General features: G+C 34.7%; 1 protein-coding gene across 3 annotated transcripts in view; it reads right to left on the reverse strand.

The window, feature by feature from the left end:
• Positions 1-13,853, reverse strand: part of LOC138695050 (uncharacterized) — a 51,273-nt gene extending 37,420 nt beyond the window's left edge. The window contains exons 1-5 of one of the 3 annotated variants that reach the window (XM_069819404.1): positions 13,709-13,824; positions 10,330-10,401; positions 6,965-7,110; positions 5,141-5,261; positions 772-982 (exon numbers count right to left, since the gene is read on the reverse strand). In XM_069819404.1, the coding sequence (XP_069675505.1) occupies positions 772-982; positions 5,141-5,261; positions 6,965-7,110; positions 10,330-10,332 (481 nt within the window). In that variant the 5' untranslated portion in view covers positions 10,333-10,401; positions 13,709-13,824. Of the gene's footprint in view, positions 1-771; positions 983-5,140; positions 5,262-6,964; positions 7,128-10,329; positions 10,402-13,708 lie in introns of all 3 variants that reach the window. The other 2 variants (XM_069819413.1, XM_069819396.1) reach the window with 2 other exon arrangements.
• Between the last annotated feature and the right edge of the window lie 6,578 nt (positions 13,854-20,431).

A 20,431-nucleotide genomic window follows, 5' to 3' on the forward strand; every position in this document is an offset into this window, starting at 1 on the left:
TCGCAGAAGGTTATGTTCTGTTACTATAATAATTAGCCTTAATTGTAAATAATATTAAAATAAATTCAATTTTTCACCTCGTTTTTCAATGTCTAATTTAATTTCAATGTTATCTCTGTAGGTTCTTATGGCCTAGCAAGGTCAATGTGCACATCTGTTCCTCGGAAAAAATCAATACTTTCGCGTCTGCGCACATCTCACAACATACGGGACATTGCTCCAGGTCAGATACAATAAAATTAATAATATCAAGTTAGAAACATGGTCGAGAATAAAAAGTCGTATGAAACTCGCCTATAAAGGTAATTAAGAAGCTCGTATGAAAATTATGAAACTCTCTTACGCTCGTTTCATAAATATCCATACTCGCTTCTTAATTACCTTCATTATAGGCTCGTTGCATAATGTACTATTATGTTGCTCAGTAGTATTCTTGACAGTACCTTACAATATAGTATTCACTTTCCGTTTTCACCGAACGTACAGCAAAGATATAGTCTTCCTCTCACACTATACGGAATGATCGTTTGTCTACAGAAGGTTTTGACTGTGTCATTGTCCCGTACTGTTCGTGCGTTTACTAAGTACTTGAATTGCCTTCTGCAGCCATCCGTCGAGCTTCGAACGGGGAACAGCACGCGCTACTTTCGAAGGTTGTGATTACAGAACGTAATCGGGAGTCAGAGAATGAGCATACCTGACTTAAGGGTTAAGTGAAATTTGTGGATGACGGGGATGATAATGTTTTTTTGATGATGATGAAAACCTTACCTGCATGTGAGTGCCAGTACATGGTCCCCACCGTGTCCGCCGTAAAATCGTACCTGAATGTAGCACCATCAGGCACGGGGCACTGAGCCACGTATGGTACTCCATCCATGAAGGGCTTGTTGATCTGTTCCAATCCGTGCCAATGTATCGCGATGGACTTGCCAAACATTTTATTCACTAGATCCACTATTATCCTGTCGCCATAGCAGACCTGTACAAAAAATAAGCACACTGAAAAGAATATTTGAATAATCAACTGAAAATAAAATATCAATCATATTGTATGTTAATATTAATGTTTTACGAGATCCATAGCCATAATTTGGCCTTGAAATGTTTAAGTAAAAGAAAATATGCATAATTTGATTATACAGCATGTAACCCTAGATTGCTATCGTACGTAATTTTGAAGAATAATGGGGAAACAATTGATCCTCACTCAATTTCCCGCCAAATGAGCCCCTCCTTCTAGCTTTGAGAGTATTCCGAATCTCACCGGTGAGCAATCCGATGGCATCACGGTGTTCCGAATTCCACCGATGACGTCATTGATGCTCCACCGGTGTCGCACCGGTGCCATCAACTTGCAGAGGTGGTGGCAGTCTCCATCAGCCGCCATCAGTGAATCTGATTGGTTCTTGTATAGGGCGGCAATTAGCAGACGAATGACATCGTGCACTGTTGTGTCATGGCGGTGTGTTCTGCTTTAGTTCTGCTGTATTGTTTGTAATGAGCACAACGTAAAAGCAATATGTTAATGGCTTATGAGCGAACATGTCAACGGACCAGTTATTACTACCGGTTCAAGAAATAAGTTGTTTATGATCTCTTTTATTTGAACGAGATGGCAGTACGGAAATTTCGCAAAATTTTGCTAGCGTAGCACAGATAACCACTTACACAGTCGCCATGACAGCATCGATTCTTCCAGCAGTTTTGTTTCTTATTTTCGTTGCAACATGACGTCATTGATGCCACCGGACCGGTGAGATTCGGAATACGCTGTTTGCCTCCAACTGTCAGTTGCTGATTAACAGTCGTAACAGCAGGTTGCAACTCACACGATTAGCCAAGTTATTATAATATATATTTGGAAGTGTACGTCAGATTTACGTATCAATAGTATTAATAGAACATTTCTGTCAGTGCAGTTTATTTATTTCCTTATAAGTGTGTGTGTGTGTGTGTGTGTGTGTGTGTGTGTGTGTGTGTGTGTGTGTGTGTGTGTGTGTGTGTGTGCGCGCGCGCGCGCGCACTGCAATTGGATATACACCCGGTGGCAGCGATATATAATACAGAATGACATTACAATAATTACAGCAATAAAATTACAATAATCACAGCAATAAATAACATAGATAAAATAAATGTAAAATAATTAATTCTAGCTCTTAATAAATAAATGCAATAAACTAGGACTATAAACGAAGACTATGCAATAAATAATGCGTACTATAAATAAGAATTAAATCAAACTGTTGTCAACTTAAGTAATTAAAGTCACCTTAAATACATATTAACTTAATTAATTACATGACACAACATAAATAATTACACTGCACCTACAATTAAAATCTCATTCTAATCTTTTCAACCTTTCCTTAAATGTATTGATTTTGAGAGGGCCGCAGGTAAGCTGTTCCAGTCTAATATTGTGCGGATAACAAAGGAAAATTTTGCCACTCCGTTCTTTGTGTTTTGCATTAAACTTCCTAATAAGACCAGCCCTGCCTAAGTATGATGGTGTCACTAATCTAGTATTGATGTCGGTCTATGCTCTGTGTCCCATTTGTGCCTTAAATGACGCGCTCAGTCTGGCTTTTTATCGCCTTGATTTGAGAGATTCCCATCCTAAGTCTTTTGTTATCTCTGTGCCATGTCCCTGCCCCATTTTGACATATTTTGCTGCCTTGCGTTGGACCTTTTCTATTGAATCGATTTGATTTTTTCTGTACGGATCCCAACCTACTGTTCCATATTCCATTATTGGGCGAACAAGAGTTTTGTACGCTAATTCTTTTGACCTTCGGTTAGCTTTCTTAAGAATACGCATAGAGAAATGTAGTGCTTTGTAGGCTTTCTTTGTAGTATTAGTGACTTGTTCCTCCCAATCCAGTTTGTTAATTAAATATATTTATTATTTATTATTATTTATTTATTATTTTGCTAATATGTAACATAAATTCTAAAATATGCAGAGAAGCTTTAGCTCGCCCCTGAAAGAGTAGAACTCGTGCTCAGGGGCGGATTCCTGAATTGAAATTAATAATTATACAATACAATTATAATTAATAATTACACAATACAATTTGCAATTATAGTATATAAATTTAAATTTACAATTTTTAAATTTTTATACAATCCATACATAACTTTTTAAATTTAATACTATAACTGACAAAATTAGGATATTTAAATATAAATTTGTTATATATTCTTGGGCCTAAATTACTACTATGATTAAATACTGTAACAGTGTTGCATTTTGGTTCAAACAATCTTAAAGAATTCATACCTTTTGTTTCATAACTATGAGAATACAATTCAAAATTATTTCGATTTTTATGTATGAATTTTATTAATACAATATAATAAATTTGTCTTACGTTAAGTACATTAAAGTCTATAAACAAATTTTGAGATGGAAAATCAATAGGTTTATGAAGACATATTTTAATTATTTTCTTCTGTAATAAGTAAAGTGGATTAAAATTGGATTTAAATGAGCTACCCCATCCTATAATTCCATACATAATTACCGATTGAAATAAAGTTAAATATATTGTACGTAATAAACTTATTGACAAGTAATTCCTCAATAAAACAAAATAATATACCATTTTACGTGATTTATTACAAATGTAATTAATGTGTTGGTTCCATTTTAAATGATTATCGAAAATTATGCCTAAATACTTAACTTCAGAGGACAATTTAATAATCGGACATTTACACTGTATAAGACAACAATCAGAATTATATAATTTTATACTTAATATAGATGTAGGAGGTTTGTTACATTTTTCAGATAATGATTACCTAGGTATTTACAAGTGTTCACTTGTGGCACAGTGTACCATTCAGTTGATAGTTGAGACAAATTTCGTTATGCGTTTTACAGAAGGATTTTGACTTACTTTTACTCACATTCATTTTTATTTTATTTTCTGTTGTCCAGGTGTAAAGAGCGTTAAAATAGTTTTGCAAGGCGGCGGTATCGGATTTGTCATTAATTTGTTTTATCTAACATAGTAACACTGGATGAAAACTTACGTGATTATCCTGACACTACTCTGCCAATTATAGATAAAATTATGATGGTGCTGAAGGCAATGTAGAGATTGAATATGAAGCTTGTGACAGTGACAAGCATCCAAAATTCATACCGGGATTAAGTTACAGCTCAAGGAGAAAAAAAATACTGGAAAACACTACAGGAGTGATTGAGAATAATTGTAGAAAACAAGAGAATGGAGAAAGAAGAAAAAGAAGCAAGAAAACAGGAAACGGAAAACTCACAGTGTATTCCAATACCGAAGAAAAGAAAAGAAAAAAGAAAACTGTATTCTGAAATATTTTCTTGTAGTTAGATTTATATGATTTTTTGTTTTCTGTAAATTAGTTTTGATATAAGCAGAAATTGGAAACAAAAACAAATAAAACTAAAGAAACCAAATAGAAATTATATTCATAAATATTTTCTTGCAGTTAGGTCTATATGATTTTAAATTTCATGTAGGTTTATCTTGATAAAAATTAAATTTGGAAACAAAAAAGAGACCTAAACAAATATAACTAAAAGGAAAGAAAGAAAAATTATATTCCGAAACGAATATAGAGGCCACAAACACTTTTTTCGCTGGTGCATTTAGAATCATTTTTAAATAAATTAAGACAATGGAATACTAATTTCAGATGGAAAAAAGTGACTTACATAGAACTCTATGATGTGACAATCAAATTAAATAATTCTAAAAGTCAATATTACGATGGTTTTTTAAATGTTTTGCTGAAATTTTTAACTGATGTTATTTTAGAGCCTCTGTTGATTAATCTATGGTTTAATTTAAATAGATGTGAAACAGTATTATTAGTTCAAAAGTGTTAAAATTGTTTCATTATTTCATGTAAAAATTAAACATTTAAGAAAGTATTTCAGTGGACGTTTAAATTTAAATTGGAAATGAAACCATTACTGCTTAAAAATTTACCTGAATATCAGTTAATTTTCAAAATTATCTAAAACTATATTTCAGAATTTAATTTAACTGTAAAAATGTTTTGAAATTATATAGAAAATTAATTATAATTAAGGTGGCTATGAACTTGAACGAATTTTAAACACTAGTTGTAGAATGTTAAGGTGTACCTGTATACCTGGCCCTGGCACGCGCCTGTTGGCAGTGAGTACTGACTTCTCATAACCGTCTGCTATAATGCACTGAGGATGATCGCAGTCCTCCGCAACTTCTGTACATTTTCCACATGCCCTGCATACATGATAAATGAGATGTTAGCAGTACACAGTGACTTAGTAGGAATATCTATAAAATAAATATCAGGTAATAACATGGTAAAACCTCGGGCTAACCTCACCAAATACCATCTCGCTATCACCAATTTCAGCGACGCTATATAAGCTCACACTTGATGCAGAGTTGTTAAATAACCGACTTAAAATTAACAGGATTAAAAGAAAATTTCAATGATTACGTGAAACATCTATAATTGGATTAAAGTGTTAAAACATTATAGTACTGTCTTTAATACTGTAGAGTATTTTATGCTCGACCACACCGAAATGTAGTAATTATACACCTGGTAGCAGACCTTTAATGCATGCCATTGAAGTACACCTACTCATTAAAGGTCAGGTCTTTCAGCCTATGACGACTCAGGTTACAGCTGTTCAGCCAATGACAGGTCAGCTTTCTACCGTTATAAAACCGCAAGTATCGATTATTCTCGGATATGCAATCGAAAGAGAATTAGCGAAAAGTCACGGAGGCTGGAAATCCAATACTGTCGCAGAAGGTTATGTTCTGTTACTATAATAATTAGCCTTAATTGTAAATAATATTCAAATAAATTCAATTTGTCATCTCGTTTTTCAATGTCTAATTTTATTTCAATGTTATCTCTGTGGGTTCTTAAGGCCTAGAAAGTTCAATGTGCACATCTGTTCCTCGGAAAAAATCAATACTTTCGCGTCTGCGCACATCTCACAACATACGGGACATTGCTCAAAAATTAATAATATAAAGTTAGAAATATGGTCGAGCATAAAAAGTCGTATGAAACTCGCCTATAATGGTAATTAAGAAGCTCGTATGAAAATTATGAAACTCGCTTGCGCTCGTTTCATAAATATCCATACTCACTTCTTAATTACCTTCATTATAGGCTAGTTGCATAATGTACTATTGATAATCTATGTCTACACATATATCCAATTTTTTCATTACTATTGTGTGAAAAATATCAATAAAAAAGAAAACAGACAGATAGAAATGGAGCCAGAGTAAATCGTAATGGAAGACATAGTAATTATCTCATGCCTCCATGTTAATTACAGGATCAGTGCACTCAACAGAACCAGTTATCCAACTGCTGATTTTTAAGTTCCCTATATTTTAAAATTGCAAGCACACATAAGAGCCTGCAGAATGTTCTGAATGTTAAAAAGAGAAATGCTGGAAGATTTGTGCCCATATGTACATTCTCCTTTCTCCTCTCTATTCCAACGAGTGACTTTGTCTACACTAGAAAATTACTTCACTGAACATTCACTTTGTCATAAATGTTCGAATCATCAGAAACGTTTGTAATGCCCAGAGCTGCGGATATCCGTTTCTTGTGTAGTTGTGAACACTCGTACAAAAATTTTCGTGCGACGAGGGGGAAAATTTATTTGTTATGTATATGGAGATTAAATGTCACCACCACAATAATAATTTATTATCATCATTGTCATCCTTCACGAATTTGTATCTTTAATGGTATGTTTCAGGCTCCACTTGGAAGCCATCTGCTAATCTTTTCATCGGTAAAGTGAACAAATATCACTTTTTTATTTTGGTTGGCGGTTTTAATGTGAGAATAGGAAATTATTTAAATGTCATAGATAAAAAAGATCTTAAAAGAGCAAAAATGTGGGAGAGATGTAATGTCTACAATGGAAATAGTGACTTACGCAGATAACACAGCATAGTTAGTCAACACGAACTTATAATAACAGATGCGGTGATCTCCAGGCTGACACTCCCGCGTACATAAGTGTGTTTCATTGCTCTGGGGCAGGTAGTAATATAAATCCACGTCATCTGGCTGCAGGAATCTCTGCAAATCCACAATCACTGTAACAATAGTGAACACTTGGATTCTATTTTTTATTGAAAGTGGCGTCTTTTAACAGGAACTGCATTATAGCTTAAGTTACATACGTACGTATACATACAGGCCTATAAATCTCAATAAAATGAAAATGAGAAGACGGAATTATTGTAACTGGCACGTGATTCGTTAATATTTCGTTTGTGCAACTCATTCATCGTGTTATTACTTTTGTAACTTCGGTAGCCTACTTGTTCCAGAATGACAAAATATGTGATTTGAAAAATTTACTCCGTTATTTTTCAATTTCTTTTCTTCACTCGTTTCAAAATCTTTCCCATAATTCTTATTTTTTTTATTTATATTCGTTCTTTTATACTTGCATATTCGGTTTGTGTGATATGAACTACGGCTCGTCTTAAAATTTAGGTGTGTTAATATCTTGTCATTGCGTAAAATTGTATTATAATTAGTCTTTTCGTTAATGAAAATTTATCTCGAATCCTAAATTCACACATATGTATCTCTGTACATTTATTTAAGTTTTCTGTTTATTTTATTGTCATTTTGTATATTTCATAATCTTGTACATTATGTTTTTATAAACAGATATCTCTTTTACATTAGTGTGTTAGTACATTTGTGTGTATTGTTAAGTATTTTGTATGTTTATGTGTTTTGTACGATTCCGTCTTATGTGCAATTGTGTTTACTATGCATGTGTGCTTTATACGCTTGTGTATTTTGTACGTTTGTGTATTTTGTACGTTTGTGTATTTTGTACGATTCGGTATTTTGTATACATGTGTGCTTTATACGCTTGTGTGTTTTGTACGTTTGTATGTTTTGTACGATTCCGTGTTTTGTATATATGTGTGCTTTATACCCTTGTGTGTTTTGTACGTTTGTATATTTTGTACGATTCCGTGTTTTGTGTATATGTGTACTTTATACGCTTGTGTATTTTGTAGGTTTGTGCGTTTTGTAACGAGTCCATGTTTTGTGCGATTGTGTTTTGTATGCATATGTGCTTTATACGCTTGTGTATTTTGTACGTTTGTGTATTTTGTACGATTCCGTTTTTTGTATAAATGTGTGCTTTATACGCTTGTGTGTTTTGTACGTTTGTATGTTTTGTACGATTCCGTGTTTTGTATACATGTGTACTTTATACGCTTGTGTATTTTGTACGTTTGTGCGTTTTGTAACGAGTCCATGTTTTATGCGATTGTGTTTTGTATGCATGTGTGCTTTATATGCTTGTGCATTTTGTACGTTTGTGTATTTTGTACGACTCCGTGTTTTGTATACATGTGTGCTTTATACGCTTGTGTGTTTTGTACGTTTGTATGTTTTGTACGATTCCGTGTTTTGTATACATGTGTATTTATACGCTTGTGTATTTTGTACGTTTGTATGTTTTGTACGAGTCCATGTTTTGTATACATGTGTACTTTATACGATTGAGTATTTTGTACGTTTGTGCGTTTTGTACGAGTCCATGTTTTGTGCGATTGTTTTTTGTATGAATGTGTGCTTTATACGCTTGTGTATTTTGTACGTTTGTGTATATTGTACGATTCCGTTTTTTGTATAAATGTGTGCTTTATACGCTTGTGTATTTTGTACGTTTGTGTATATTGTACGATTCCGTTTTTTGTATAAATGTGTGCTTTATACGCTTGTGTGTTTTGTACGTTTGTATGTTTTGTACGATTCCGTGTTTATTCTACATGTGTACTTTATATGCTTGTGTATTTTGTACGTTTGTATGTTTTGTACGATTCCGTGTTTTGTATACATGTGTACTTTATACGCTTGTGTATTTTGTACGTTTGTGCGTTTTGTAACGAGTCCATGTTTTATGCGATTGTGTTTTGTATGCATGTGTGCTTTATACGCTTGTGTATTTTGTACGTTTGTGTATTTTGTACGATTCCGTGTTTTGTATGAATGTGTGCTTTATACGCTTGTGTGTTTTGTACGTTTGTATGTTTTGTACGATTCCGTGTTTTGTATACATGTGTGCTTTATACGCTTGTGTATTTTGTACGTTTGTATGTTTTGTACGATTCCGTGTTTTGTATACATGTGTATTTATACGCTTGTGTATTTTGTACGTTTGTGCGTTTTGTACGAGTCCATATTTTGTGCGATTGTGTTTTGTATGCATGTGTGCTTTATACGCTTGTGTATTTTGTACGTTTGTATGTTTTGTACGATTCCGTGTTTTGTATACATGTGTACTTTATACGCTTGTGTATTTTGTACGTTTGTGCGTTTTGTAACGAGTCCATGTTTTATGCGATTGTGTTTTGTATGCATGTGTGCTTTATACGCTTGTGTATTTTGTACGTTTGTGTATTTTGTACGATTCCGTGTTTTGTATGAATGTGTGCTTTATACGCTTGTGTATTTTATACGTTCGTGTGTTTTGTACGATTCCATGTTTTGTATACATGTGTGTTTTATATGCTTGTGTGTTTTGTACGATTCTGTGTTTTGTGCGATTGTGTTTTGCATGCATGTGTGCTTTATACACTTGTGTATTTTATACTTTTGTGTGTTTTCTGTCCATGTATTCTTTTTTTTTATGTTTTGTACGCTTTTTTACATTTCGTTTTGTACGATTGCGAGTTTCGTCCCTTCTGTGTTTCTAGTTATGAGTGGTTTGTGTGCTTGTGTGTTTTACACCTTTTGTGTTTATCCTGCTGTTTTGCACTTTTGTGTTTTGTGCGCTTATGTGACTTGTACGCGTGTTTTATGCTTTTGTTTTCTGTACTCCGATGTGTTTTCTATGTTTGTATGTTTGGTGCACGGATACGTGTTGTACGCTTGGGTGATTTTTACCCTCATGTACTTTCTTGTATGTTTTTTGTTTTTTTTTTTTTACTTTGTGTGTTTCGTTTGCTTTGGGTGTTGATATGTCTCGGGTGTACATATGTTTCGAATGTTTGTGTTTGCGAGATTTGTATTTTCTTATATTTATTTAATTTCAGTGCTTGTGTTTTAAGTATCTGTGTTTTAGTGCATGTGTCTCTATGTTTTCAGTGTGTGTGTTTTCCCAGTATTTGTGTATTCCTTGCTTCTTTATCTGTTGACTGTCCATGCTCTTTGATTGTCCATATCCTTCTATCTCGCAGTTTATATTGACTCAAACCTAATCTGAATTACAATCGCTGTACTATCAATTCAATTGCAGTTTGTCTGAAAATAGTAACTTACCATTGATGACTTCTGAAGAGTACTTGTTTAACCCGGCGTTAATCCGTCTATTGATGTCTAGTTTTCTTCATCCTGCAACCAAAATTCATCAAGTCCAGGTATGAAAAAGTTTCAATAGTATTAAAATTTATTATAATCCTCTGATATACGTGTCCATATAAATTACGGTTCACTAGAAAACTGCTATATAAATCTCGTGCAATTACAAAACCAATTTAATTACATGTTGCTGGGTACATAGGCCAAAAATTTGGACTTTGCCTTTTGGTTGCAAGATGTCAATAATAATTTACAGTACTCCAAGGAAATAACAGATAAAACTTGTTATGTTGAGAGATACTTATATGGTTCACCTCACCATAAAAGAAAGCTTTAAAACTTAATTGCAAAACATGCTTTTACTTCTAGGAAAATAATGTGTTCCTAATATGAAGGATATTCAGTACTGCATAGGTAAGAAACAGCTTTAAGCGTATTTCTAGTACAGATCCGTGATTCTTGTTTCAGTGACTATTTCGTTTACATGATCTAATTTTTCACTAGAAATTTACCCTTCACACCGGGCGAAAATGCTTGTGTAAATTTTGAGGCTAGATAAATAGGATACACAAAAAGGAATTTTGAAGTTACAAACAACAATACGATAAATGAATGAAAGAAATAATAAAAGTTAATGTAAGTGCATGATATAATAATCAGAATGAATAACAAAAAATTAAATAATTTAATTTTGAAATTACGATATGATAAATTTTATTAATTTAATTAAGATATGTTTTACACTACGTCATTTAAGCCTTCTTGCAGTCACCAGCACTATCTTAATATACAAATTCAACTTTCCATTTTGATATAAGTTAGATTATAATATCCTAAAACTGTGGTATTATTTTTGGGATTATTTCTTTACAAATTGAGAATGAATATGTTATCACCTTCATGCAAAGACAAGTTTTCAGTAACTTTGTTGCAAAAATGTGGTTTTGCACAACATTTGTTGTTTACATAGAGAATTTCCTTATGGTATGAGTAAGTTTCCAAGAAAATTACATTCTTAAAAAACCATAGGTGTGAATTCGAGTGGGTACGAGGGAAGTCGTAAAACAGAAATTTATTGCGGAATTCGCTCGCACGTGTAAAAGTAGCAACCCAACCTGTTAGCTTTAATCTTTATGTCCCTTAACTCACTCGTGACGGTTGATGAAAAAGAATGATTTCTACTATGTAGTCCGGAAGGTTTTCCCTGGCGTTTTAATTATTTGACATATGTACAAAGTAAAGCAGAAGTCTTAATATTGAATTACCCATATCTTTGTGATATATCTTCAGAAAACTACAGCAGTTGTGCTAATTTAAAGATTTGTATGTGAACGCATAAAAAAGTAATGAATCTGCTAAAATATAAATAAGGGGGAATTAAATGTTGCACACATAATTTAAAACACTTTTCACAGCATTACTGTATAATGATTTTCCTAAAACTATTTTCAGGGCTGAGACAACTTTTGGGTATTTTTGGTGCAGAGTTTTCCCACCCCCAGCTTCTATATCACATTTGAAAAAATAGTTTCCAATTTTTATCTAAGAATATGATTGCACACTATCAGTAACAAATTATGTAAGAAGCTTGGTTTTTATTGGTAGTTACTAAAAAGTTAATGTTTAAACTAGTTTCTCTGAGTAGTTAAGTTTGAAAGAATTTTTTCTATTGTTTAACAAAAACCACTCTAATTAAAATTCGTGATTTCCATAAAAGTTCTTTAAATTCCCACATAAAATTAATAGAGTAGTCTATGTTTAACGTCATATTTAAGTTATGAAAATCTACAAAAATTTCAGCTTCCTAACATAATTTGTTTTTGAAATGTGACCATTTTATGCAAATTTAATTTGTAACAAAGTATGTAACAATGAGTAAATAAGAAACTGTGCACGTAAAAGCTTTTTATATAAACAAACAATGAAAGCAATTTAATATGGTAGTCTTTCGAATGAGAAGTTATAAAAATAAATATACAACATTCACAACACAGAACTGCACGCATTGTATTCTTCACTTGACATAATTAGGAACATGAAATCCAGACGTTTGAGATGGGCAGGGCATGTAGCACGTATGGGCGACTCCAGAAATACATATAGAGTATTAGTTGGGAGGCCGGAGGGAAAAAGACCTTTAGGGAGGCCGAGACGTAGATGGGAGGATAATATTAAAATGGATTTGAGGGAGGTGGGATATGATGATAGAGAATGGATTAATTTTGCTCAGGATAGGGACCAATGGCGGGCTTATGTGAGGGCGGCAATGAACCTCCGGGTTCCTTAAAAGCCAGTAAGTAAGTAAGTAAGTAAGTAAATATACAATAGCTCAGAAAAAGTTGAAAATTGTTTAAAGGTGCCATCCTCCTTCATGACAACGACTGTCGTCACTGCCTAAAAATCAGAAAATCTTTACTGAACTTACAAGCAAACATTCTGATGGGGGCAGATTAAAAAGTTATTTTTTTTTCTTTCACCATGTCAATAATGTCAAAAGAAGTGCTTATACAGATTTTGGTTACTCGACCGCAATTACGAGGGCCGTAAAAAATCAATTCGCTAGGGTCCGTTAACAGAAAGAAAACACAATTTTATTGGAAAAATTTATTTGAACAGACACGCAATTGTTGAGCTATTTTTTAGCATATTCCCCATCCGAATTGAGACATCATATCATGGGCTCGACAGAGAGGTGCAGACAGCTGTCAAACGCTGGTTTCGATCCCAGGCGAATGACTTCTACGAAACAAGGATATAAAAATTGAAACCATGGATGCCAAATGTCTCAATTCCAGTCGGGGATATGTTGACAAATAGCGCAACAATTGCTGTATCTGTTTCAATAAATCTTTCCATGCAATTGTGCTATTTTCTGTAAACGGCGTCAAGGAAAATCGCTTTCTGGACGGCCTCGTAATTGCGGTCGAGTGGCCACAATTGGTATAAGCACTTCTTTTGACGTTAACATGATGCAAGAAAAAAAAAATAACTTTTTATATCTGCCCTCATCACAATGTTTGCTTGTTATCTCGGAAGTGCTGTAACATTTTCCATGCAGCCCGGATTTATCCCCGTGAGATTGTTACCTATTTGGATCTCTGAAGGAAAGCTTAGGAAGCAAAACACTTACAACAAATAACCAGGTGATGAAGTATGATGAAAAATTCCTTTAAAGAAGGAGAAAGAAACGTTCTGTTGGCTAACAGGTGTAACGAAAGACTAGAAAATTATTTTGAAAAAAAAAAACTCGGTGTTTAAATTATATTTTTGTTACGTAATGTTCAAGTAAATTCAGAATCAAATTTGAACGCAATATGTAATAAGTTATTTAATCTCCTACCTTCTTCTTCCTCTTGTGCACAACAGACAAATGACATGGAGATTAGAAGAACTGTCCAGTACAAAACTGGCACCATGACAGCTCTGTGTAGCAACAAACCAGCTCGGAGAAAGTTCTGTAGCAATGTTATTCGCCATTTCTCACGTTCTTTCCTTCTCTCAGGACGTCATTACTGCCTGTTGTGTTCACCAAGAGGAATTTTAAATGTCATAAAGCCCCGATAAGAAGTGACCTTGCGCTACACACATGGCTATGGAAATACTTTAGGTGCGAATGTCTACAGTTGATGAATATTAATTAATAACTTGAGTGGTAGGAGTCAGAAGCTTCTAATCTATAAAGATAAATATGATGAGAAAGTTTAGACGTTATTTCTATTAGCTATACTACATAGGCACAATTTTCGGTTACGATTTGAAATAGTTTGTTTACTAGGAGAGGAGTAGGATGGGAAATATAAACTGCTGTGACCTGCGTCACCTTATCGTAATCGCTAAGGTGGTCAGTGGCGAATTATTAGGAAAGCGCTTGGTTATCATGAGAGATTCCAAAACTGTTATTCAATTTGGCACATTAATTCGGCAGCTTTAATCATAAACCTCTTTACTATTTCTCCATCATTGAATTGATTTAAATCACGGGCGAAAAATTGCGTAACTAGCCAATAATATTCCTTCACGTTGTCTACGTTTATTTTCTTGAATATTCTGGCGTTTACTTAATAGATTTGCACGTTCTCGACCTAAAATAATTTCAGAAAATCATATTTCGTTTTCTACGCACATTTGATATTTTCTTTTATAAATTTCTTTTGGAAATAATACGTACAAACAACATTTAATTCCTCGGACCTTTTAATGTAGCGTGTTTAAGGTATAATGTCGTATTTAGTATACTATGCAAATGTTAAGATCGTAGATTTTCTTCGGAATACTACGAAAAATAAAATTTAATTTGTCTTACCATCTAATTCAGCATGTTCTTTATGACATAAGGAGTAATATCGTTGTTTATTAAATTTATTAATACCTAATAGGATTTTCGAGCATAAAATACATCGTATGTTCTCCCCTTCTAAACAGCAGAAAAATTCTTCCTTCCATTTCTCATGAAATAATCGTTTTCTAACGCGTACACACTGCTTTGATAATGCCATTATGCCACCACTGATATTGCTTATGAAACTGATAAAAAACCTGACCAGGCCTAGGAGCTACGTGAGGGAGGAACGGGGACTGTGAGGATGATGTCACTCAGAGCGATTAGCTCTGTGAAGGTCAGTGAGGCACGATGCCCATTTATGATTATTGCTACAGTGAATTTCATTTAGTCTATAGCGCAAGGACCCCATGCTTTGAGATGAGGTAATATACTGTATATAGGGTAAATATTAAATGCCGTCTTTGAAGACTAGGACCTAATAGATCACTTCAAAGCATTCATAAATAAGATAGGAACCAGTATTGTAGCTTGCAATTTTTCCCAATTGTTTAATGGGACAAGTATTCTTTCCGTGGAAAACGCTTCTATATGCAAGGTTTAAGCTCGGACTGTAACTCTCACATGTCTTCGTGGAACATCCCGCACTTCCAAATTACACTTTCGTCACTCCAAGCATCGCGCAAAGAGGTTTCCTAGGATTTAGTTCAACGCCGGAGAACTGGTTGGTTGTGCACCACACGTTGAAAACCAACGCCTGCTTGACGTACGCAATGGAAGCATCACGTGCTCACCTTAGTTCAAAATGTGAAACAGATGCGTATTGTAACATCAGTTTAATCTGTGATATTGCACAGACAACTCACAGTACAGTACTTGAAAACAAACCAACTACAGTTATTTTCTTAGAAGTTCTTGCGCTGAAACCAAGAAATCCGACCATTTGAATGACAGTTACTGTCATCCTCTGAGGAGTTTAGTGCTGAGAGGAATGCGGTTCCGACTAGTCTAGCGCGGTACCGAAGTGGGAGGGAACAGTGACAGCGGAAGTCTGGAAGGAAGTACAATCATACTGAAAACATTCGCCCAATTTACGAGAGCAGTATGCCTATTAGTTTTCTAACGTATTTTTGGCGAGATAGAGATACAACCATTCGTACTTACGTATTCAGAGGAAAGTATTGTAGAAAATGTTATTTATTTATTTATTTATTTATTTATTTATTTATTTATTTATTCTGGTGAAGTTAAGGCCATCACGCCACCAGAAATACGAATACAATAAAATAAATAAAAAGAAAAATCATAATAAAACTACAATAATATAAATGAAAAGAAGAATCATACTATAAAATTTAGTGATTAGTAGAATTGAATTAAATTTGTTAAGTAATCAATGTAAATATTGTGACGGCCACGTGAGGTTCGATCTCACGACCGACGGAGTAGAGGCTAGGTCGGCCGGCCCGGAGGTTGCGCGCGCATCTGCTTCCTGTGGCATGTGCTATGGTGGGGAGAAAGGGGAAAGAGCGACTGCGGCAGAGAGGAGAGATATCCGGATGATTCGAGAGTGGAATCTTTCGCGAACTCTCCAGAAACTATAGTTTGGTCATAAAAGACAACGCGTAAGTGAACGCGAGTCAGTCAGTCAGTAAGGCACTGTTGTTAAAGTCAGTGGAGAGCAAGCCAGACAGTCTTGTGTAGCAGTGAAGCCAGCTTCGAGACCAGAGCGCGACTTGAGTTCTGTCCGTAACCGTGGAGCCTGAAGCCCGGAGTTCGAGTGCAGTGGACCGCAGTTGGGGGACCTGAGTTCGAAGTGCAGCGGATCGTCTCTGAAGGTCTGGGGTTCGAGATTCTGCGAACGCGAGTGACTGAGCTAGAAGAACTAGCCAAGACAAACGAGCTGTGAACTGAGAACTGACAGTTCTGTGTTGTAAATAGTGCTTTGTGAATATTAGTTAAGATTAACAGTTCATTGTTGTTCGTAATAGTCCAAGTAAATTGTCATTGTCGTTTGTGGAGTGCAATAACGAACGCTGTGTTGCTGTGCGGAGAGCAAATCCCATTGTTGACGGGAGTGAAGTTAAATTGTAGAGAGTGAAGAGTTATTGTTGAGATAATAAAATTACATTGTTGTTCAGTATAAAAATTTACAATGGCATTATAGGAATCTGTTTTTCACGATACCAATCACACATATTCTAAAATTCCAATAGAATGAAACCAAAAACTTTTCCACTACATGTTTCCTTAAAAATGACTTGTTACGGTGAAATAGTTAATATGAATCATTCACATAATATTAACATAGCTTACATCAGCGATATGTTTGAGCAAAAATTGCAACAATATATTTAATATATTAATAACAAAACCATATAGACCTAGGTAAACAATATGTATATGAAATATTCACACACTACTACAAACTGAAGACTGCATATTTTTGGACAATTAATACTTCCCTCTCCGCTCGGCTCGGCTTGGCTGTAGCAACAAAAGAATCTACCTGCAACCCCCCCGCACCGATGGCAAGAATACCTCAGGTCTCAGCGCTAAACTCGTCGGAGGAAGACAGCATATGTCGCACACATCACATCGTTGTGTTCTTGACATTTAATTTAAATTATTACGCTCTATGGATTAAAAGTAACTACGAGCAATTTCTCCATTTGACTTCTGGATACTTCCATAACTAATCATCATACTATGACGGTTCTTATCTCGAATTTTATCCCACAATATCCTCTAACATGCTTCGGACTTCTAAGACGCCATTTAGTGTTCGCCCGGTACGGTAAAGATTGGTAATATTGTGATACCAATTATGAATATTATGATAATTCTTTTTGAGAAATTTTTTACAATTTTACCGAGCGAGAGAAGGACTGGTTTTGTGCAGAAACTTGTCCACGAACATTCCCTTAATACGTGGACGCAAAAAAAACCGATCTTCCTCTATCTCAATAAAATTGTAAAAAAAAATCTAAAAACACCCATCCTAATATCATTATCACAATATTACCAACCTTTACCCTCTATGTAAACTGGCGTTCAATGATATCTGGCCTACAATTTTCTGATGGTCTAAGCGACTTTGTAACCACGGGATAAGACAGTATCAAAGATTTAACAAATTGACAATCTTTGTAATAGTTTCTCTCGTCCTCAATAGATGACACTATTATTGAGCAAGTTCAAAAAGTGATGGGTAAAATGATGATGCAGATTAAGTATAAATTATTCTCATATTTGACAGTATCAGAGGTTTCCCCCTAAACCTAGCGCTTTTTAAAATCGTTAGAAGGGGGTGAAATATTGAATTTTATAATGCGTGCATAGGCTATTTAAGTACTATTGGCGACAATGACTATCTTCGCCATCTATTCAAGAAAATATTAACTAAATAAGCCAATGACTGTTATCTTCGCCATCTATTCACAAAAATAATAACTAAATAAGCCACACTTACACGAACAAACTAATGATAACTATCGATTAGTAGGATATCTTTGAACACCAGTGTACAAGTCAACGATGTATTATCTCTTGACTTAGTTGTCCCATAAGTGATGCCTTATTGGTGTCTTCGACAGTTGACTAAGCAACAATGACATTAATTAAGAAACAAACGCCAACGAGTAAAGCAAGGTAGCCTAATATGGGGTAGGCCTACCGGTACATTTTTAGTTCCTTTATTTGCCGTTGGGAATATCAAACATTTTTATCCACAGATGATGTAAATTGATTCTCCGATTCTTCCTTTACGTTATAGGCTGTCATTGATCTGTAAACATACGAGTATTCTGCTTCCAGTTAAAAAAAAAGTCGATTTTAAAATATATCAAAATTGGTTTCCTAATATGGGATAGTCCCTAATATTTGGTGGTATAAATTCCTAATATGGGATGGAATTTCTAATGTAAATATGCATATAACTACAAGAATTTTAATCAGTAATCGACGTTGCTCGCTGGCTACTAGTTACTGGGCAGTACCAAGCCGTGTGAAACAAAAGACAATCGAAATGGTGGTAGTAAAATTTGCGACTCTATTCTTAAATAATTCACTCCATTAGTTAAGTGCAAGGTTTATGCAGTACAACGGCGAAATTTTGAATTCACCAAATGAAAATGCAGATGTAGTAAGATCTTAAAGTATGTTATCACAACGAAATAAAGGGGGAAAAAAGGTGTGTTTCAGGGAATATCATTCAAATGAAGAAAAGTAAATGTCCGGCTAATGTTGACGAAAGCGTTAAGTACGTAATTATGATCGCGTTGCCGTTTCACTTGTGGTCTAGACAAAATACTTCGTCTTTTACAAAGAAAACTTTTAGCGGCCATGAAATTATTCACTGCTTCCGTCATGTTATTGTTTACTAATATCACTAAACAAAAACTATCATAAAGCCCATGACCGATAGGATCATTTTGGCTGTCTGCGCATGCGCGAACTTGGATAACAAAAACCTAAACTAACCAAACCTAACCTTCGTATAATATGCAAGATGTGTAACCGGAGCAAGAAGGGATCTTCTTGATTTGATCTGGAATGTACACGCGAAAATAAATTCAAGTAAGGATCACGCTGCCACTGCATGAGAGGTCCGCGCATGCGCCACAGCAAAACTGTTCCTGTCGCGATCCCCACATCTAAGCCACGCAATTTTTACGCAAATACATCTTGTCTCTAACAGTAGTGCTATCTCTTTGAGAACGTATGAGGTAGGGAGAAAAAAAAACAAATGTCTCATAGCGACGCCACAGGTCAATGTCATGTCCTTATGTTGGCGACATTGTGTATTTAGTTAAATTTGGTTGTAACCGTAATGGCACGGTTCGAAGCTATCGTAGCGAATTCTCCAGATTACCGTAAAGTATTAATGTATATTTCCTAATATGGGGAATCTCCGCCCTATCCCATAATATGGAACAGGCCATGTTGAATTACTAAGGCCTCCAGCAACTCTTTAGAATGGAATTATGCCAAGAACAGAGTAGCGTCAGACAGCGTGATTTTCATTCTACGACTTGAGCATAAATTTATTAAAAACAAAAATTGCCTACTTACAAATATTTGTATACACAGACGTCACTACCAACAAAAATTTTCGATGTGCCAACTTTTTTCTTCGATTCACTTAGTTGTTGTCTGTGCCCTTGTGTTTCTTAAGTTTCCATACGATATCAGCGCCAAACAGCTGAGATTCTGAGGTACCCCATATAAGAGCCACCTGATATTAAGCTATTGTCCTCTATAATTTTTAGGAAACTTTACTGATTTCGTCTAAATTTCCACAACACTACGGCATAGAGCAAATGTAAACCTTTCATTTTATAGTTTCTAGTTCTTCTTGACTAAGGGAAACTATAACATGTCTAGTTCGTTATTCTCCGACTTCGTTGTATCCGCAGACACATCGCTTCATTTTCTTTACAATGCAGTTTAGCTCAGTCGTACACAATCAAAACTCGAGTAGGATTAAGTTGACTATTACACGATTAGAAGAAAGTATATAAAGATTGAAAAGAATAAAGTACTTTAGTACAATAAAATATTAATTTACTTACTAAAATACTAAACTGTATTGAAAATGCATTACTGTACCTTCTCATCATTACAAATATTCCGCTAGATGGCAGGAGTATGTTGTGATCTGCTGTTCTCTTGTTACCAGTTGTGCCAACTATACAATCTTCATTGAACTCTGTGGACGATTACTAGTCAAGAAGACTTTGTTGATTCAATTTCATTTTTATTAAAACAGTTTCATTCCACGTC

Source organism: Periplaneta americana, chromosome 1, assembly GCF_040183065.1.
Source record: "Periplaneta americana isolate PAMFEO1 chromosome 1, P.americana_PAMFEO1_priV1, whole genome shotgun sequence".
Taxonomy (NCBI): domain Eukaryota; kingdom Metazoa; phylum Arthropoda; class Insecta; order Blattodea; family Blattidae; genus Periplaneta; species Periplaneta americana.